The following is a 17,529-nucleotide window of genomic DNA, read 5'->3' as shown; positions in this document are numbered from 1 at the left end:
CTTCCATCTTACAGCGATTTAAAAATAAAATTCGCCAAGAAAAATTGTAAAAATTTTAATTTAAGAGTGCAAGTAACTAAATCTAAAAAAAACCAATGTTAAATATACTTCCAAGGCTTTCTTATCCCCACCATCATCTTACAGCAAATATGCACCAACCATTACGTACATCAATAACCAATTATTCCAACACATTTAACCCAAAATATTCCCCTCCACCTCAGACACCTCATGCCACTTGATCCTCTCCAGAGGCTTATCAGTCCCAAACAAAAAAAAAAAAACAATTACCAATATTAATTACTCTTCACGACCGATACAATGACCTCACCAAAATAGTCACAGTAAAATTCCCAGTATGAATAAAATGAAATAACCGAGAAAACAATGATAATTTCATTGAAGAAAATCCAATGAATCATTTAAATATAAAATAAAAAAATACTGATAAGACATCATACATACGAATCGCATGTCACTTAAATATTAATTCCATATAAATATACAAATGATATAATCAATAAAGAATTTATCTTTATTGATATATATATATATATATATATATATATATATATATATTTATATTATTAATTTATTATCGATCGTTACCCAGTATGACGAGATGATTTTAGTTTTGATCAGACGTTCTCCAATAAAACTTATTCTCGCATATATATATGTGGACATATATGTATTCATACCGCGATAATATATATAATAATAATAATAACAAGAGTGTGTGATATCATATATATGACGCGCGGGAAGAAATGCCTCGACGTCGACGAGTTTAAATCGAATACTTAAAGTTTAGTTTGATAGTTTACCTCCGCTACTGTAGATCATAGTCAGTGCGGCTCGTGATTTCAACCCGCTAACATCTTGATCATTTAAATTCTTTTTTATTTTTTTTTTTTTTTATTAATTTATTTATTAATTAATTATCATAAGAAGAATTTTTAAAATTTAAATAAGTGATTTTCGATAATTTTTATACCTAATTTTTTTATGTAAGTAGTTCTTAATTATTGTGTACACTATTTAATTATTAAGCAATTAAAAATTTTTTAAAATTTAAATTAATTGGTTTTGGAGTGAATTCAGTCGAGTTTTTACTGGCAAATGTAAATATCTTGTTAATTATTGGAGATACGAAAAAAATTGTAGGGAGTAATTTTGTAGGAAATTTAATTCTCTATAAAATTGATAAGAACAAAAAATTGTGTGGGATCGATAGTTTAAAAGTTATGGCGGTTTTATTTGAATGACAATGAGAGTAGAATAAGAATTGTGTTGATTTATTTTGAATTTAAAATAACTTATGAAGTATCGGGTTTGAGTAAAAATTTAAAGAGATCAATTTTGTAGGAAATTTTATTCTCTGCAAAATTGATAAGAACAAAAAATCGCGTAGGATCGATAGTTTAAAAGTTATGGCGGTTTTATTTGAATGATAACGGAACTAGAATAAAAATTGATTGTATTAATTGATTTTAAATTTAAATTAACTCATGAATTAATGAGTTTGAGTAAAATTTATAGAGATCAATTTCATAGGAAATTTTATTCTCTACAAGATTGATAAGGACATAAAATTGCGTAGGATCGATAGTTTATGAGATATCGCGTAAATAAAGTAAACGGTAATAGAATAAAAAATGCAATTAATGTTTTATTGATATTTTTTTTAGCTCGCGAGTCATAACGTTAATTAAAAACAAGATCTCACTTATCAATTAGCGAACAATTTATAAATATTTGCATACTAAATATAATTTATATCATTTTATCATTTCAACGGCATTTTATCAAGTAAACATTAGTAATGTTATGAAATAAAATTAAATATTTAATCTATTTTTTTTTCTAATTCCATTTCGACACCACATTGTTTCAATTATTCACTGAGTCAACAAATCATAAAAAAAAATATAAATAAATAAATATCCTGGTTTATTACGAGGACGCGCTGGTTATTAAATTACTAATTGTTTAAAATTTTTCACCAAGGATTTATTTTTTTCTTTTCGCTCTTGCAGCCCAGCATTTTTTTTTTTGCTGTAGAATTTTATATCTCACTTTTTTTTTCTTTCCTTAACTTTCGTCTTACTGCTGATTTTGTATTCATGCTTTGCAAGTTGTCACTGAATTTGAATCGTGTTTTTAAAACTAAACCGCAATACCGCAATATAAATATTTAACTTTTTTTTTTTTATGTAAATAATTTTTTTTTTAAAATTAAATTTTAAAATTTTATCAATTTTTTTCGTAGATAATTTTTTTAAAAATAAAATTTAAAAAAAAAAATTATTTTTATTGAAGGATTCCATAAATGATAAAAATAGAAAATTCTTATCATTTACTAAAGAATGCGGAGATTTATTATGTCAATATCTAGATTAATAACGATAAACTACAAGGTCACAATATTTTAATTTTTTTTTTACTCAATCATAATTAATAAAAAAAAAAAAAAAATATTTGAATTGCCAATAAATTTTTTTTCGTACAAAAAAAAAAATATATAAGAATATAAATGAATAATTATCTAATTATTAAATCCATAAGTGATACATAATTTAATTGGAATGTTAATTGACGATCGGATGAATGAGTGTATGATCAAACGTACCGATTATCTTATTACTTACTATATATATAAATATGTACATATATGTAGACACTAAGTACTACAGATTAGACAATATTATATCATAGAGCAATAAAAAGAGTCATTTTTTAAATTTACACGATGACTTAATCCTGGTTATCGACATCGCGGAGCCGCGAAAGGGCGGGAGGGGGAAATGAGCAAACTTATAATCGGTGTTTTCTTTTATGGTACACAGATTACTGTTACCGGATGTTACACTAAATTATTATTTATACGGTCTAACTAATAAATGCTTGTAGATTTTGTTTGAAAAAAAAATAACAGGTGAATAATTTAATTTTTTAATCGCCCGTGAGAATTGTCCGGAAACAGTATCGTGTTCAAGTATCATATCAACAATCCACTTACTTATTGTAATTTAATATGAGTTTCTTTTATTTTTTTATTATTATAAATATAAATTAAGATTTTTTATTTTTTTCAAATTTTAATTAGGAATTTAATTAATTTTTTTTAATTTGTGACGTCAGCGGGTGTAAAAAGTAGAGAAGCTGCGCTTTAATTTGCAGCACAAAGAAACTATAGAGAGCTTTAATTATGGGGTAATTAGACAGATCGGTGTCATCGATAGGCGGGAATTTTTTTTTTTTTTTTTCAAGAAAAAAAATTAGTATTTCAATTTTTTCATGGAAAATATTAACTTTAAAGGAAAAGACCATAGGACATTTTTTGTAGGAAATTTAATTCTCTAAAAAAAAGTATTTATACATTTTTATTGTATCTGTGATATTTTTAATGAAATTTAAATTCAAAGTCCATGGAAGTAAAAAATCATTTGTTTATTCGTTAGAAAAAATTAATTATAATTACATAAGAAATAAAATAATAAATTTTTATTAAGATATTAATTATTCATAAGCTAAACAATGTGCGATAAAATTACACATAAAACTAAAACCGCGCATTTTATTAAATTAAAAACAGAAAAGTTTCTTATGACCCAGTGTTCAAATTGTATGGCCAAGAACAATTAACAAAAAAAATGCAGCGTAAACATATTTATTGACATTGCTGAGTACTCTTACATATATTGTTCCATATTTTAATTGTTTTAATACTTAATCTCATATCTGACATAATAGGGTAGATTAAGTCACTGATAATAAATATGAAAAACAAAATTACCCAAGTGTTAGTCAACAAGTTTATGTCTACATATAAATATATACATATATACATATATATATATATACACAAAAAAACAAATTTCTTAGCGCAAGAAATTTTTTTTTTTTTCAATTCATACTGCAAAGAATTTTTCGCGCCAAGAAATTCTTGTTTTCTGTAGACATTAAATATAAAAAAAAAAAAAAAAAACCGGAAATAAAATCGATGAATTATTAATTGCATTCATATATACATATATGCATAAAATATATATAGATGACTAAATGATGATGAAGTGCATCATCAATAAATAAACGTGGGCGTTATATTTATATGCATATTTTATAAAATGCATCACAACAACGCGTGTCCACCGCCCACTTGTCGTTAATGAAACTAAATGGGTCAAGAACAATGTATGTAGTGTAGTATATACTGATGTGATGAGTACATAGTAGTATATAGTATTTGCTATGATGCCAACAAATAAAATCGAGCTGAGCTGCTTTGACTGACACGAGGTTTAATTGATTGCATATTTTATGCGCCAGATTCAATCAGCCGCTTAAATTTTCTATTTTAAATATCAACAGATGGAAATACTTTATTTCAAAATCAAGATCAAAGGCATTGTAATTGTAGTTATTATTGAGAATTATGTGTACGGGTTTATTAGTGATGATGTGATAGCGATTATGAGAATGATGGAATTGTATTACGTGGCATCGTTGGATAAATGCCAAAAATTAAATCATGATTCATGACAAATATACTGAATGTCTCTTAATTCGTCACATATTTATTATTTTTTTTTTTCTTTTTAGACAAATTGATTTTTTTTAATTACAAAATAAAAAATTTTAAATTTATTTTTTTAAAGATGACATTTAAATGGACGTGTAATGAATTTAAATTACCACTTTTATTTTCGTAATTCAGTCACTTTTTTTATTTACTATAAATAAATTAATTAAAATATTGATATACAGTAAAAAAAAAAAAAAAAAAAGTTAAAATTTAAATTTTAAATAAATTTATGCAAAAGTTTAAGTAGCGCGTAAATAACCGAGTTTACGATAAAAATGAATGAGATGTTATAAAGGAAATTCATTTCTCAACAACGTCCTGATACATTTTTATCATATCTCGAAAAATTAGCGCGTAAATGCAATTTAAAAATACGCGTAAATAATAAACTTTTGTCTTAACGTTTTTAAATGGGAATTGCGTCTAAAGTATGCGAGATATGATAAAAATGTATGAGAGCATTTTTTTAGATAATTAAATTTCCTACAAAAAATATATGATTGACTTTTTACGTCAAGTTGATAGTTTGCTCAGAATCTTCATTCAAAGGTTACTCATTTTTTGTAACTTTTAAAGTTTAGTATTTCATAATATAAATATATATATATATATATATATACATGGGTATGTTTTGATAATCTAGTCTATAAATAAAAGATCAAAAGTACATTGCCTTGATATAAATATAGCTGGTATTAAAAGTTTAAACAAAAGAGATTAATTGGCCCTAGGATTAATATTTTATGTGCATATAATAATAATAAAATATGTTTGATGTTGCGTAAAAAATTACTTCGATATTTTTAAAATAAACCTCATACTCAATAATATAAATATATATATATATATATATATATATATATATATATATATATATATATATGCTACGCATAAGTTATGAATTATTGTAGATATAAATCTATGTTCCAGTCTAGTAAACTGCCATAAATATCTAAATATATATACTTCCAATATAAATGTTAATTAATTTACAATTTTTTGTTGTTTAGAACGCAGTCTACTTACAACTGCAGCAACATGCGATACTACTTATCACTATTTATTGTCGTCCATTTTTGCGGGATCGCAGTATACGCGATTCCGAATTACGCGGGGCTTCCCCCGGGACCCTACTGCGCTAGTCGGTTCAACAACGGTAAATGTTGTCCCGGAAGACATGACGACTGTAGCGCGCCAATTTTACAAACCACTTGCTACTGTGACGAATTTTGTAACCGGACACGAGAGGAAGATTGCTGTCCAGATTACTGGTCTCATTGTCATGGGATAACTTTGACGACACCGTCGCCTGATATAGATGAATTTAGACGTAATTATTTTTTAATAATAAATACAAATTTTATTTAAATTCAAATTTTTTCACTGGAATTTATATTTTATTATTAAAAAATATATATTTTTTAGGATGTACTTTCAAGGGAAAGTATTATAATCATGGACAGACATTTAAATTGAATTGCAACGTTTGGTAATTATTAATTTTTTTTTTTTTGTATAAATTACTATTATTATTATTATTAATAAAAATTTAAAAAATAGTAAATGTTCGTCAATTGGACGACGTGCTGAAGTCCTTTGTGAAGAAAATCGTTGTCTGATAGATCAAGATTTACTAAACTCACTATACATGGAATCAGAAAGATTGGGATGGACGGCAACAAATTACTCAGACTTGTGGGGACGAACTCTCAACGAAGGTATCAAACTTAAATTGGGAACTCTTGACCCTGCGAAATCGGTAGGTATTTTATTTAAAATTTACGCTTTTACTATGGACTTAAATTAATTAATAAAAATAAACAGATTCACAACATGAATCCCGTAAAGAGGATCTACGACCCCGAGGCACTGCCCCGGGAGTTTGATTCGCGGTCACGGTGGCCTAGAGATATTTCTGGTGTCAAAGACCAAGGTTGGTGTGGGGCATCTTGGGCCATTTCCACAGCAGACGTTGCCTCAGACCGGTTTGCTCTGATGAGCAAAGGCTCTGAAGACGTCGATTTAAGTCCTCAGCACCTGATTTCCTGTAACGTTCGCGGTCAGTTAGGATGCAGCGGCGGGTACTTAGACCGCGCTTGGCACTTCGTACGTAAATTCGGGTAAGTAAATTTTTTAATTTTCATTACTTGAGATAATTAAGTGGTTTATTTAATTAACAGTCTCGTTGACGAGGAATGTTACCCATGGTCGGGAAAAAATGACAAATGTAAGTTACGCAAAAAGACAAATTTAGAAAACGCTGGGTGTCGTGCTCCGGAAAATTCATTGAGGACAGAACTATATAAAGTTGGACCCGCTTATAGACTTGGCAATGAAACAGATATTATGCAAGAAATTTTAACATCTGGTCCCGTACAAGGTATTTCATTTAATTAAATAATCATTTTTAAATTTAATCCTCAAAATCTTGATTAGTCTTAATCTATAGACACGTCATTCTCGTCGGAACTAGGATTATAAAATTTTATAAAAAATTATAAAATGGCGGACTTTGGAAGTCTTTTTTTTCATAATCCTGAAGTTAACAGACAATTTACAATTTTAAGATTTGTTTTTAAATTAATCAATTGCACAAAAAAAAAAAATTAAAAATATGCATATGTAGAAAATTTAAAAAACTATATGTGCAATTTTTTCAAAAATTTTTTTATAAGTTGTTTAAAAAAAAAATCCAAAAATTGTTGGACGTCAGCTAACCAGTATCTTTTTTTTCGCATAGAAAGGGTTGTAAAGTGGAAAGTTAAGGGTGAAAAAAATTACTCGTAGTTCTGAGGAGAAGCACAAGTGTGTAAAATGACCAGTTTAAATTTCAGACCAATAGGTTGAATAGAAAAAAAGTTATGACCCGGGCCGACTGTAAAAATATTTGTTTCGAGATAAACGCATTTAAAGTTTCAGTTTCGAATTAAGCAAGAAAAATTTTAGTATTTTTTCAATTCGAGTTACCAGACCTACTTTAAATAAAATAAAAAATGAATAATTAAAACTCATTGTTTTTTACAGCAACAATGCGAGTGCACCAAGACTTCTTTACTTACCAAAGCGGAATTTACAAGCATTCACCTCTAACAGATAATTATCCTAGCGGTTATCATTCCGTCAGAATACTAGGATGGGGTGAAGAACTCCAAGGAAATTATCAACCGACAAAATACTGGGTAAGTAAAATCACCAGCAGATTTTTTTCATACGTAATTAAATAATTACTTAAATTTTAGCTGGTCGCTAACTCCTGGGGAAGAAATTGGGGAGAGAACGGATTATTCAAAATCGTAAAAGGAACGAACGAATGCGAAATAGAAACTTATGTCCTTGGAATATGGGCAAAAACAATGTAGCCAAAGTTAAACTTATTTATACTTAATGAATATTAATATTAATATATATGTATAATATAAAGTGTAATGAAAGCATTTAATGAATCTCTTGTTGTTTAATTAGTCTACTAAATTTATTATTATTATAAAATAATAATAATAAAGTCAATTAAATAACTCAAGAGATGTGTGATTCAGTGCTCGCGTGTATTATTTTTTTAAAATGTATGTTAATTATTTATGTAGTTTACTGAATGAGTAATTCAATTGATTGTATGTATAATAAATATATTAACTAATTATTAAATTCCGAGATCTAATATTTGTAACTCCCATTTTGTCAACCCGCCAAAAATTTTAAATAAATTGAATAGTATGGAAATTACTAAGCAGTTAATGTCGATTTGGTGACTGACTTTGATTATATTTACAAAAGTAATAACAAAAAAACTGAATCCTTGAGTAATTTAATAAATTGAAATTAAATTTAAAAAGTAAATAAAAATGAATACGATACCGGATGGAATGGAGATTGTTTTTTATTAAAAAAAAAAAATATTTAACTGTTTAAGGGTTTTATGTAGTATATTTATCGGCTTCATATCAGTGTTAATAAAATTATTATCGTTTTCTACGAAGAGAAAGCGAATTTCTTCTGAGCCAAGCGGCACGTCGTGATCCACCAATTGTTTGCGAGAAACGATGTCCCTTGCCAAGACCGCGAGAACTTCTACCTGCAGATGTTTTGCCACGAAGTTCACGGTGCTTGTGAACTGGATTACAGAGCCAGTTTACTTTAGGGTCGTTACGTATCGCCTGTAATTCAAATTATTTTTATATTAATTACAATTCCGTCAGTGGAATAGAAGACCTAGTACCTGATCAGGCAACTATTTGATCACTCTATGAATTTTTACATCAATATTTTTACAAATGTATGAGTGATCGAGTACTGGGTCTCTCCCTTACTTAGAAATTAAATTATTTAAATTTCATATATATATTTATATTCAAATTTACCTTGTGGGCTGGATCAACAAGAATTACTTCATAGTATTTGTATGACGAGTCTTGGGCTACCCAATAACTGTTAAGAACTCTCAAGCCTCCACATCGTCTTCCAACTCGTTCCTAAAAAAAATCATTTCATAATTAATTACTCATATTTATATTTTTTAAAAAATTCTACTCGTAGATTATTTAAATTTTCAGACATCCAAGGAAGTTATACATCAATCATTGAATTATCATCGATATAAAGGTAATTGTCATCATTGTAATATTTAAATTTTTAAAAATATTTTTCCCGGGAATTTAAAATTTAAAAATACCTCAGCGACTGATTGCAGTTTACGTGTAGGTTTCAACTCATTGACTCCATGACTTTTAGGTTTGCCGAAGGTCGCTCCCTTGGGTACTGGACGTTTTCTGCCACCACGACGTACGCGGATGCGGTAGATAACAAAACCTGGAATTAATTTAAAATAATTAGTGATCAAACTCCTTATCCACAAAATATATTCAAATAATAAAAGATTTATCAGTCGGACATAATCTCCATTATTTCGTAAGAGTGGTGCATGTTACAGATCATCATTTGAATTTAATTATTCTTCTAATTGAATTAATTAATTAAATAAATAAATAAAAGCTGACAAATTTAGTAGTGATATTTATTGATACCTTGCTTAGCTTTGTATCCTAGACGACGAGCTTTATCAGGACGCGATGGTCTAGGTGCGCGATGTAACTTGGTAAGTTGACGGTATTGCCAGCAACGGACACGAAGAACAAAACGCATAACATCACCTTGTTTTTTGCGGTACAGCTCACTCATGTAGCTGTAGGCTCCCATCGTGAACGCCTGTAAACAATTAACAGAAATTAAATCAATCAATCAGTGACATAAACAATATCATCTTGACTCTGTTTATCAAGACGGTACACGTGGAGGTTAAGTCGGAAATTTTAACTCATAGCGGGGATTTTAAAAAACTTGACGAAAATCACTGGGTAATTAGACTGATTAAGGATTAATTATTTTTTGTAGTAAAAGGTTTAAACTTTGGGAATTGTGATTGCAATTATTTATGAGGATTAATAATTTTTGTACTTACGGTGCACGATGCTGCTACAGGGATAGAAAAGAAAGAAAAAGGCTATGATTTGATTCTGCGCCCTCTCTAAAGCCATTAATTTAGTAAACATGTAGAAGGTATGCGCGTAAGTTACTTTTTTGTAATTTCACACTAGCGCCATTTTTAAATTTTTAAAATGGCGGCTGTTAGATCTAATTTTTAAGTGCCGCGTTTTTAATTTTAATTAATTGGGTAGAATAAAATTATTTAAATAATTTAATGACAAACTTTTGAATATTTAAATTTATTGACATCTAATAATTGACAGAATTTAATTTCTTTGATCGTGTCCATAAATTACCATCGGATATAAATTTTTAGTTTTAAAAGTGTGAACGTAGCCAACAATTGGGAATTTTTAAATTTTTAAATAAATAAAATAAAATTTAAAAAAAAATTAAAAAATTCATATTTAAATAATTTAAAAATCAGCGCGCATTTTTTTTAAATTTCATTATTTCAATTTGTTTATTTAAAATTTATAATTTTTCTTATCTGCTACATTCACACTCGTTCTAGTTGTCAGCTGGAATTTTCTTAACCTATTCCAATTTTTATCATCACTGACATTAAAAAAAAATGTCGTGATTCAGTCATCAGTTGTGACAAGAAATTAAAATCATTACCGCACCCCTTCAATAATAATAATTAATTAATTAATATTCGTGCGCCGAATATAAATACAGTAAATTTAAAAAAAAAATGCCGGTAAGTAAAATATCAAGTGACAGTTCCCTAGATTAAAAAAAAAATTCAATTTTTTAAATTTTAATAAATTTTTTCCAGGCTTATCATTCAAGTTTCACAAAATGCGATGCATTACTTGGTAACACAGCAATGCTGCCATTAAAAACAAGTTTCCGAGGACCAGCACCAACTTGTCCACCTGACACTGAGCTTGACATCATCGACGAAGCGCTTTATTTTTTCAAAGCCAATGTGTTCTTTAGAACTTATGAAATTAAGGTACGTCTGTTCAAAATTTCTCAAGGACGTGATGATAATTTGAGTGGTTCATTGCAGAGTGAAGCTGACAGATTGCTGATTTACATAACACTCTACATTACTGAATGCTTGAAACGTTTGCAAAAATGTGCGACTCAAAATCAAGCATTAACTGAAATGTATTCATTGGCAATATCGAAGTTTGATATTCCTGGTGATCCTGGATTTCCATTGAACTCCGTTTATGCCAAACCTAATAGTCCTGCTGAAGCTGGTAATTATTTTTTAATCTATTCAGATCCGACTCAAAAACACCCTAGATAAAGACCCCATCATGATCATCAAGGAAAAAGTTTAACCCTAGCACTTGACATCACTCTAGATTAACTCAACACTTGAACAAAGACTGACAGTTATCCTGATAGCAAGACTTTTTGGTCAAAAAGTTTATGTCAATTAGTTGCGATCAAGTTGATGACTTGGTAACAAAATGCAGTAGGTTGTCACTATGCTGTCAACTTGGCTATCAAGGCAACTGACCCCCAATGCTGTCAAAATTTAAAAACCACTGGATAATTTTTTTATTCATAAAAATTTAAAACAGAACTACTTGACATCTTATAGAGTAGATTGTAATTTTCCAATGATAAATTATATTTTTCAGATCAAATGAGACACTATTTACAACAAGTGCGTCAAGAAACGTCAGCAAGACTTGTAGAAAAAGTTTACAGCGACAATGGGAAGCCAAGCAAATGGTGGCTGTGTTTTGCCAAAAAGAAATTCATGGACAAGTCTCTTTCTGGACCCGGTCAATAAATACATTGTTACTAACTACTATTTCTAATTAATCAATTTTTTTTTTAAATGTTGAAAATACTTAAATTTTTTTTTTAAACTTTAACTGCCAGTTCCTTTTTATCATAAATAAAAATAATTTTTATTAACATTAAATATACAGTATAATTAAAAAAAAAAAACTTTTTACAAGGACTTAGATTTTTGGTAGACGGTAGAGTCCTCCAGAGTAAAGCAGCTGGTGCTCGCGAACTTTTTTATCAAGGAACTGCCTTAGTTCCGGGAGCCCGCACTCGACAGCACCGGGTCCTTGGGAAGCGAACATTTTTAGCATCTGGTGGATCCGTTCCAGCGGCATCGAGTCGAGATTCGTCAGCATCCCAACGATGTATGACCAGAAGACCTGGAGTTCTTCTTCCCGCTGGTCGCTCGCTGAAGCCATCGCGCTCTCCACTTCTTCTTCTTCGATTATTTCCGCGACCGAGCGGTTCTTAGTCGTGCTCTCTTCCTGCAAATGGAACACGTCAGTCGACGTCTGCTTCAGCAGACCCTGAGACACCCAGAATGTTATCTTGCGGCGGATAACCGTCGCCGGTATGTGCATTGCTTCTGATAATTCTTCAATAGTCCACTCATCTAAATAATTTATTAATTTATCATACATTGTAATTATTCATCTATTTATAGGGCGTTCAAGTTGTCATGCACGGTCCCTATAATTAATTAAAATTTTTATTAAAAGGACTTACTCTTATCTTGAAACAAAACGATGATAGTCGCGTGTATCGGAGCAACATTGAGATCAAGCTTGCGATCCTTCAGTTCAATTTCCAGGTGCACGTTACCCAAGTGCGGCTTCCAACACAGTGTTCTGTTGCCTTTCAAGGTTTCAAAAGCCTTTACATACTTGTCCAAGTGGTCCTGGACAAATTTAGGCAGCTGCAATTTCCACTCTTCTTTAAACGGCGGCCAGAACTGCGCGGAAAGTATCAAGGCCGAGGTTGCAAATGGGGGTTTTTCTGTCGTGTAATTGACATTTGATTGAATCAATCCATCAATGCGCTTTGAGTCGTAAATATCTTTGAGCATAACTTCACAAAAATGCAATTGATTTTCTCCAAACCGACGCTTGAGTAATTCAAGATGCCGAACTTCACGCTCTGTATGATAATTTAATTGTGATAATAAACGATCTGCTAATTGGGTGCGGTATTCGTTGACAAATAAATCTTGACTGCCGTAGACATTAACGAGCATTGATATTATATCCGACATTCGTCTCTGAGTCGATTTAGCTGTTGATGAATAGGAAAATTTAAATTTATATAAAATGGTGGTAAATAAAAATAATTACCGGGATCAGCATCAACGGGATCAGGCATCCATTTTTCCCAGTCCTCATTCTCTTCATCGGCTGACCCGTCGTCCAGTTGCAGAGACTCGCCTTTGACCAACTCGTCGGCTAAATCGCTTGGAAAATCATCGAGCAATCCGCTGACGACACAACGCACGGTATCGCTACGACTGCGTAGATATGATTTTATTGGCTCTGATACTGTCTCTAGCAGAACTCCAGTTGGATCCAATTGACGCAGCGCTTTAATCGCTGCTATATAAGCGGTCAGTATGTCTGGGGTATTGACACCTGCGTGCAGCAATCGAGTCTTCAATGCGTTTTGTAAATTGACGATCAAAGCTTTTTGCAAATCGGTCCGCTCTAAGCAAATCCTTAGATCGTCGATCGCTGGCTGTGAGTCGGGATACTCTGGTTAATCAATTAAATTTGGTATTAGTAAATGTCAGATAAGATTATTTTTTATTTATTTTTATTTATTACTTACCGATTATTATATCGAATAATTGTTCGATTCTTATTTTAGTGTAAGTTTCATATAAATAGTGGGATAATTTCCTTTTGAATTTAAATATTGCTTCGCGGATGTTTTCAGTTAGACTTTCTGTTTTTGATGAACCGCCGGAATATATTCTTGTTAACCAGCTTAACACAACTGTTTCAAGCCACTAAAAAAATTTATATTTTCAAGAAAAACAATTTAATTCAAGTACTTGGCTTACTTGAAAAATGCCAAGTAATTTTTTTTACAATAAAGTAAAATAATTGATTCAAGTATTTTATTTACTTGAATAGTGCCAAGTAAGTATTTTCTACAATAAAGTAAAATAATTGATTAGTACTTGGCTTACTTGAAAAATGCCAAGTAATTTTTTTTACAATAAAGTAAAATAATTAATTCAAGTATTTTAGATACTTGAATAATGCCAAGTATTTTCTACCATACAGTAAAATAATTGATTCAAGTACTTGGCTTACTTGAATAGTGCCAAGTAATTATTTTTTTCTATAAGTGTGCAAATATTTCAAACTAACGAATTATTCGCATCGAATTGAATCGAATAATTTGAATTTCAATCGAAAATTTTCAAATAATTCATAAGTTTTCCAATAATTAAAATTTTTGTCAGAGGCAAACAGAACTTAAACACAAATCTACAAAATTATCTACTATTACTTTAAAAACCAATGTAAGCTCTCCCCTAAATTAAAGTTTAATATTTTAAATCTGATCAGAACTTTCTCCCTTCGTCAAGTTACCAATTATTCAAAAGTTCAAATTATTCTATTCGATTAAAACCCAACTCGCACACCTCCAGTAGCTCAGCACCAGCAATTACTAAAAATAAATAATAAATTCCCAAAATTACTTACGTTATCCAGCGTATTGAGCTGAGACACATCAAATAATTTATCACACATGCGATGCACATGTTCTTTGATTCGTATGTGAATCAATGACGTCAGTACATTGCCGACTAATCTCTCAAGTAATTCTAGTTCTATTAATTTCCTATTAGTGTCATGAAACATGAATACAATCGACTGGCACTCGCAATTATCCAGTTCCTTACTGCAGCCACGACATTCCGATCCATCATCATTTGAATCTGCAATTAATTATTAAAATAAATGAAATATTTAATCACCTAATGGGAAAATAATTACCAGAGACGTCAGTGTTGCAGAAAACATTGAACGCAACTTTGTAAAATAATTCGATGATGGTTTCGTGTGACAGCGGCAACTGGTTTGATAACGTGGCGCGCAAAATTAATTTGAATTGCGCCAGATGATTTTTTTGCCCGTACAATAAGTAATTAGACTCATTAACGTCAGTCAGTTCTTCCAATCGTTTTAGCAATGGCAAGAATTCGATTGAGTCTGAGTACAAATTATCAACGGCGCATTTGAATTTTTCAAATCCAAACTTTTCCACATCGACTTCAGTCTCGATGGACCGAAATTCGTTCCAAAATTTGGGAACTATTTTTTCCCGGATGTGACGTTTCATTTCCTCGATGACTAATTGCTTTATGTGATATGTGACATTGAATTTCTTTAGTTCGCTTGATATTTTGATGAATTCTTCATCAGTGCAGTCGGAATTTATCTGAGGGATTTTAATTATTTTAATTTTTATGATATTGCAGGCAAATAGAAAAGTATTACCTGGCCATTGAGGATTGGAAATGCGTAGACTATTTTATTTACGACTTCGTTGCAGCAAAATAAATCAGACATGTTTTTTTTTACTGGTTTTTAGATGAGTAAATAAATAATTTCGTGGCTGGATGTTGATGTTTGTTATGAGAATCATAACCTACCACCTACTCGTGATGAAAATGTTTATGAAGGTTATTATGTGCTGGTAAAATGGATTTCTTGGCTGTGATTATAATATATGTATTGATTTTAATAAATGTGCTTTTCAAAAAAATGTAAAATGGATAGGAAAAATATGTAAATTTTAAATTCTAAATATAAAAAATTTAGTACAGAACTTTTATGCAATCGCAGTATTAATTTAATAGTTTGAACGAAATTTTTTAATTGTTAAATTAAATCGATAATTACAATCGTTTATTTTTTTTACTTGAATAAAATTTTTTAATTAATATCAGTCTATTATTACTTCTATAAAAAAATATAAATAACTTATGCTATATATTTTATCTAGTCTATCATCACAGTGTAATTTTTTTTAAATTATTCAGCCATGATCTACATTTCGATTAAACCAAAAAACGGTGATTTTTTCGATGTTTCGGACTAATTTTTGATATTTTTGGGTGCATTTATTTTCACAAACTGTTCAAATATTATTTTACCACTCGTACTCTATAACTGTCAAATTATTCTTTTCCATTACTTAATTTTTCTAATAATCTATTCAAATAAATAAAAAAACATAAATAACCCGCTAAAGTTTCGAGCGAATAAATTTTTCATCTTTTATGTGAAAGTTTGTAATTTTTTTACCAACTTGTCAGCAATTAAAAAGCAAAAAATAATTGTAATTTTATTATTTCTTTGTAGATAACCCTAGAATTGCGACCAATCATATGTTTAATTATTTGAATTGTTGATACATCGCGGCGAGTATACAATTACTGTGACAAATAAATTTTAATAAAATTATTAAATTTCAATTTTGAAATTTAGCGCTGTTGGCGCCACTGCGCGTTTCACTATTCATTCTTGTTAGAGTGGGGGGCCAGAGAGAATCGCAAAGTCGATTGCTGAGTATCAACTGACGGTTCGATAGCGGCAGTCAGTATCATCGACAACTTCAGTAGTAGCGGTCCAGGTCCTTCTTTGTTTTTTTACGTTTAAACTGAAACACCGTATTGCAGTGGCGTTGTGACCTGTGCGAATTTAGCGTCTCATTGAAGGAATTGCGAAATCAAAATGACCTGAATTGATAGGTCTACGTTAGGTCCGTATAGGTCCACCAAAATTATCGTTAGGTCCCCTATAGTTTTTTTTATAAATAATTTTTGAAATTTTGCAAAAACAAATATTTCATTTTAGCATGAAAAACTAAAGACCAATACGGACCTAATGATAAGGAATGCAAAAATGATCAAATTTATTGGTTTCTTTCTGAATGAGGTGCTAAAATGAAATTTTTTTTTGCAAAATTTCAAAAATTATTCATAAGAGAACTATAGGTGACCTAACGATAATTTTGGTGGACCTATACGGACCTAACGTCGACCTATCAATCCAGGTCATTTTGATTTCACAATTTCTTCGATGAGACGCTAAATTCGCACAGGTGGTTGGGAGCCGAGGACAGAGAATCTGCAAGTGGAGATGGTTGGGATTATGGAGAATCGTGAAGAATGGCATATTATGATGTTCTTTAGTAGGAAAAACCCAAAAAAGTCCTGGGAAAAATTGTATTTTTGACTTATGATGCCACAAGTAGCCTGGGAGAATCAGGGAGGATGTAGTCCATGGGTTTCCATGAAAAGTAGCCTATAACTTTACTCTTGTTGGGAATAACCCATCATACCATAAACGTTTTTTGTTCATTATGATGCCCTCTAATAGGAAAAGCCATGAAAAGTCCTGGAAATAATTTATTTTTTGAGTGTTGATCCATATGAGCGTTGGTGGAGATGGGTGATGATTTTCTATGAAGAATAGCCCGTAACTTTGCTCCTGTTGGGAATAACCCATCACAACAGAAACGTTTTTTGTTCATTATGATGTCCTTTAGTAGAAAACAACTTGAAACCTCCAGAAAAGAATTTATTTTTTGAGTAATCGACAACGGGCAGATACGGGCAGATGCGGGCAGATGACACTGTTTATATACTTTTATGGAAAGTAGTCCAAAACTTTTTTCCTGTTGGGAAT

General features: G+C 30.3%; 4 protein-coding genes across 4 annotated transcripts; 2 read left to right on the top strand and 2 right to left on the bottom strand.

The window, feature by feature from the left end:
• Positions 1–844: 844 nt before the first annotated feature.
• On the top strand, positions 845–8,395 carry LOC103578652 (tubulointerstitial nephritis antigen-like). The gene is made up of 8 exons (XM_014444116.2): positions 845–1,010; positions 5,599–5,918; positions 6,014–6,077; positions 6,149–6,347; positions 6,413–6,708; positions 6,769–6,968; positions 7,613–7,767; positions 7,828–8,395. Exons 2-8 carry the CDS (start codon positions 5,627–5,629, stop codon positions 7,945–7,947), a joined length of 1,326 nt encoding a protein of 441 aa, XP_014299602.1. The 5' UTR covers positions 845–1,010; positions 5,599–5,626; the 3' UTR covers positions 7,948–8,395.
• An 89-nt stretch (positions 8,396–8,484) lies between these two features.
• LOC103578649 (60S ribosomal protein L15) lies at positions 8,485–10,139 on the bottom strand. Its single transcript, XM_008559792.1, has 5 exons — positions 10,044–10,139; positions 9,610–9,790; positions 9,258–9,394; positions 8,947–9,057; positions 8,485–8,742 (listed from the first exon to the last, which is right to left on the bottom strand). The coding sequence occupies exons 2-5, from the start codon at positions 9,779–9,781 to the stop codon at positions 8,548–8,550; spliced, it is 615 nt and encodes a 204-aa protein (XP_008558014.1). The 5' UTR covers positions 9,782–9,790; positions 10,044–10,139; the 3' UTR covers positions 8,485–8,547.
• A 441-nt stretch (positions 10,140–10,580) lies between these two features.
• On the top strand, positions 10,581–11,963 carry LOC103578648 (actin-related protein 2/3 complex subunit 3). Its single transcript, XM_008559791.3, has 4 exons — positions 10,581–10,772; positions 10,851–11,030; positions 11,088–11,283; positions 11,674–11,963. Exons 1-4 carry the CDS (start codon positions 10,767–10,769, stop codon positions 11,826–11,828), a joined length of 537 nt encoding a protein of 178 aa, XP_008558013.1. The 5' UTR covers positions 10,581–10,766; the 3' UTR covers positions 11,829–11,963.
• A 17-nt stretch (positions 11,964–11,980) lies between these two features.
• On the bottom strand, positions 11,981–15,494 carry LOC103578647 (anaphase-promoting complex subunit 2). The gene is made up of 7 exons (XM_014444122.2): positions 15,334–15,494; positions 14,830–15,274; positions 14,536–14,771; positions 13,649–13,829; positions 13,162–13,572; positions 12,557–13,102; positions 11,981–12,443 (listed from the first exon to the last, which is right to left on the bottom strand). Exons 1-7 carry the CDS (start codon positions 15,403–15,405, stop codon positions 12,004–12,006), a joined length of 2,331 nt encoding a protein of 776 aa, XP_014299608.2. The 5' UTR covers positions 15,406–15,494; the 3' UTR covers positions 11,981–12,003.
• Between the last annotated feature and the right edge of the window lie 2,035 nt (positions 15,495–17,529).

Source organism: Microplitis demolitor, chromosome 9 (assembly GCF_026212275.2).
Source record: "Microplitis demolitor isolate Queensland-Clemson2020A chromosome 9, iyMicDemo2.1a, whole genome shotgun sequence".
Classification (NCBI taxonomy): Eukaryota; Metazoa; Arthropoda; class Insecta; order Hymenoptera; family Braconidae; genus Microplitis; species Microplitis demolitor.
The sequence above is the reverse complement of the archived record's forward strand: the minus strand, read 5'-3'. Positions and strand labels throughout refer to the sequence as shown.

What these genes read in the sequence shown, in the direction of transcription:
- LOC103578649 (XM_008559792.1), bottom strand. Translation starts at nt 9,781, where the DNA reads ATGGGAGCCTACAGCTACATGAGTGAGCTGTACCGCAAAAAACAAGGT. An exon ending in AACTGCAATCAGTCGCTGAG is followed by an intron (nt 9,058 to 9,257) that starts GTATTTTTAAAT and finishes GATTTTTTTTAG; the next exon opens with GAACGAGTTGGAAGACGATG. An exon ending in TTGTTGATCCAGCCCACAAG is followed by an intron (nt 8,743 to 8,946) that starts GTAAATTTGAAT and finishes TTTGAATTACAG; the next exon opens with GCGATACGTAACGACCCTAA.
- LOC103578647 (XM_014444122.2), bottom strand. Translation starts at nt 15,405, where the DNA reads ATGTCTGATTTATTTTGCTGCAACGAAGTCGTAAATAAAATAGTCTAC. An exon ending in TTCCAATCCTCAATGGCCAG is followed by an intron (nt 15,275 to 15,333) that starts GTAATACTTTTC and finishes AAAATCCCTCAG; the next exon opens with ATAAATTCCGACTGCACTGA. An exon ending in ATTATTCGATATAATAATCG is followed by an intron (nt 13,573 to 13,648) that starts GTAAGTAATAAA and finishes TTGATTAACCAG; the next exon opens with AGTATCCCGACTCACAGCCA.
- LOC103578652 (XM_014444116.2), top strand. Translation starts at nt 5,627, where the DNA reads ATGCGATACTACTTATCACTATTTATTGTCGTCCATTTTTGCGGGATC. An exon ending in AAATTGAATTGCAACGTTTG is followed by an intron (nt 6,078 to 6,148) that starts GTAATTATTAAT and finishes TTTAAAAAATAG; the next exon opens with TAAATGTTCGTCAATTGGAC. An exon ending in CACTTCGTACGTAAATTCGG is followed by an intron (nt 6,709 to 6,768) that starts GTAAGTAAATTT and finishes TTTAATTAACAG; the next exon opens with TCTCGTTGACGAGGAATGTT.
- LOC103578648 (XM_008559791.3), top strand. An exon ending in TTAGAACTTATGAAATTAAG is followed by an intron (nt 11,031 to 11,087) that starts GTACGTCTGTTC and finishes GGTTCATTGCAG; the next exon opens with AGTGAAGCTGACAGATTGCT. An exon ending in TAATAGTCCTGCTGAAGCTG is followed by an intron (nt 11,284 to 11,673) that starts GTAATTATTTTT and finishes TATATTTTTCAG; the next exon opens with ATCAAATGAGACACTATTTA.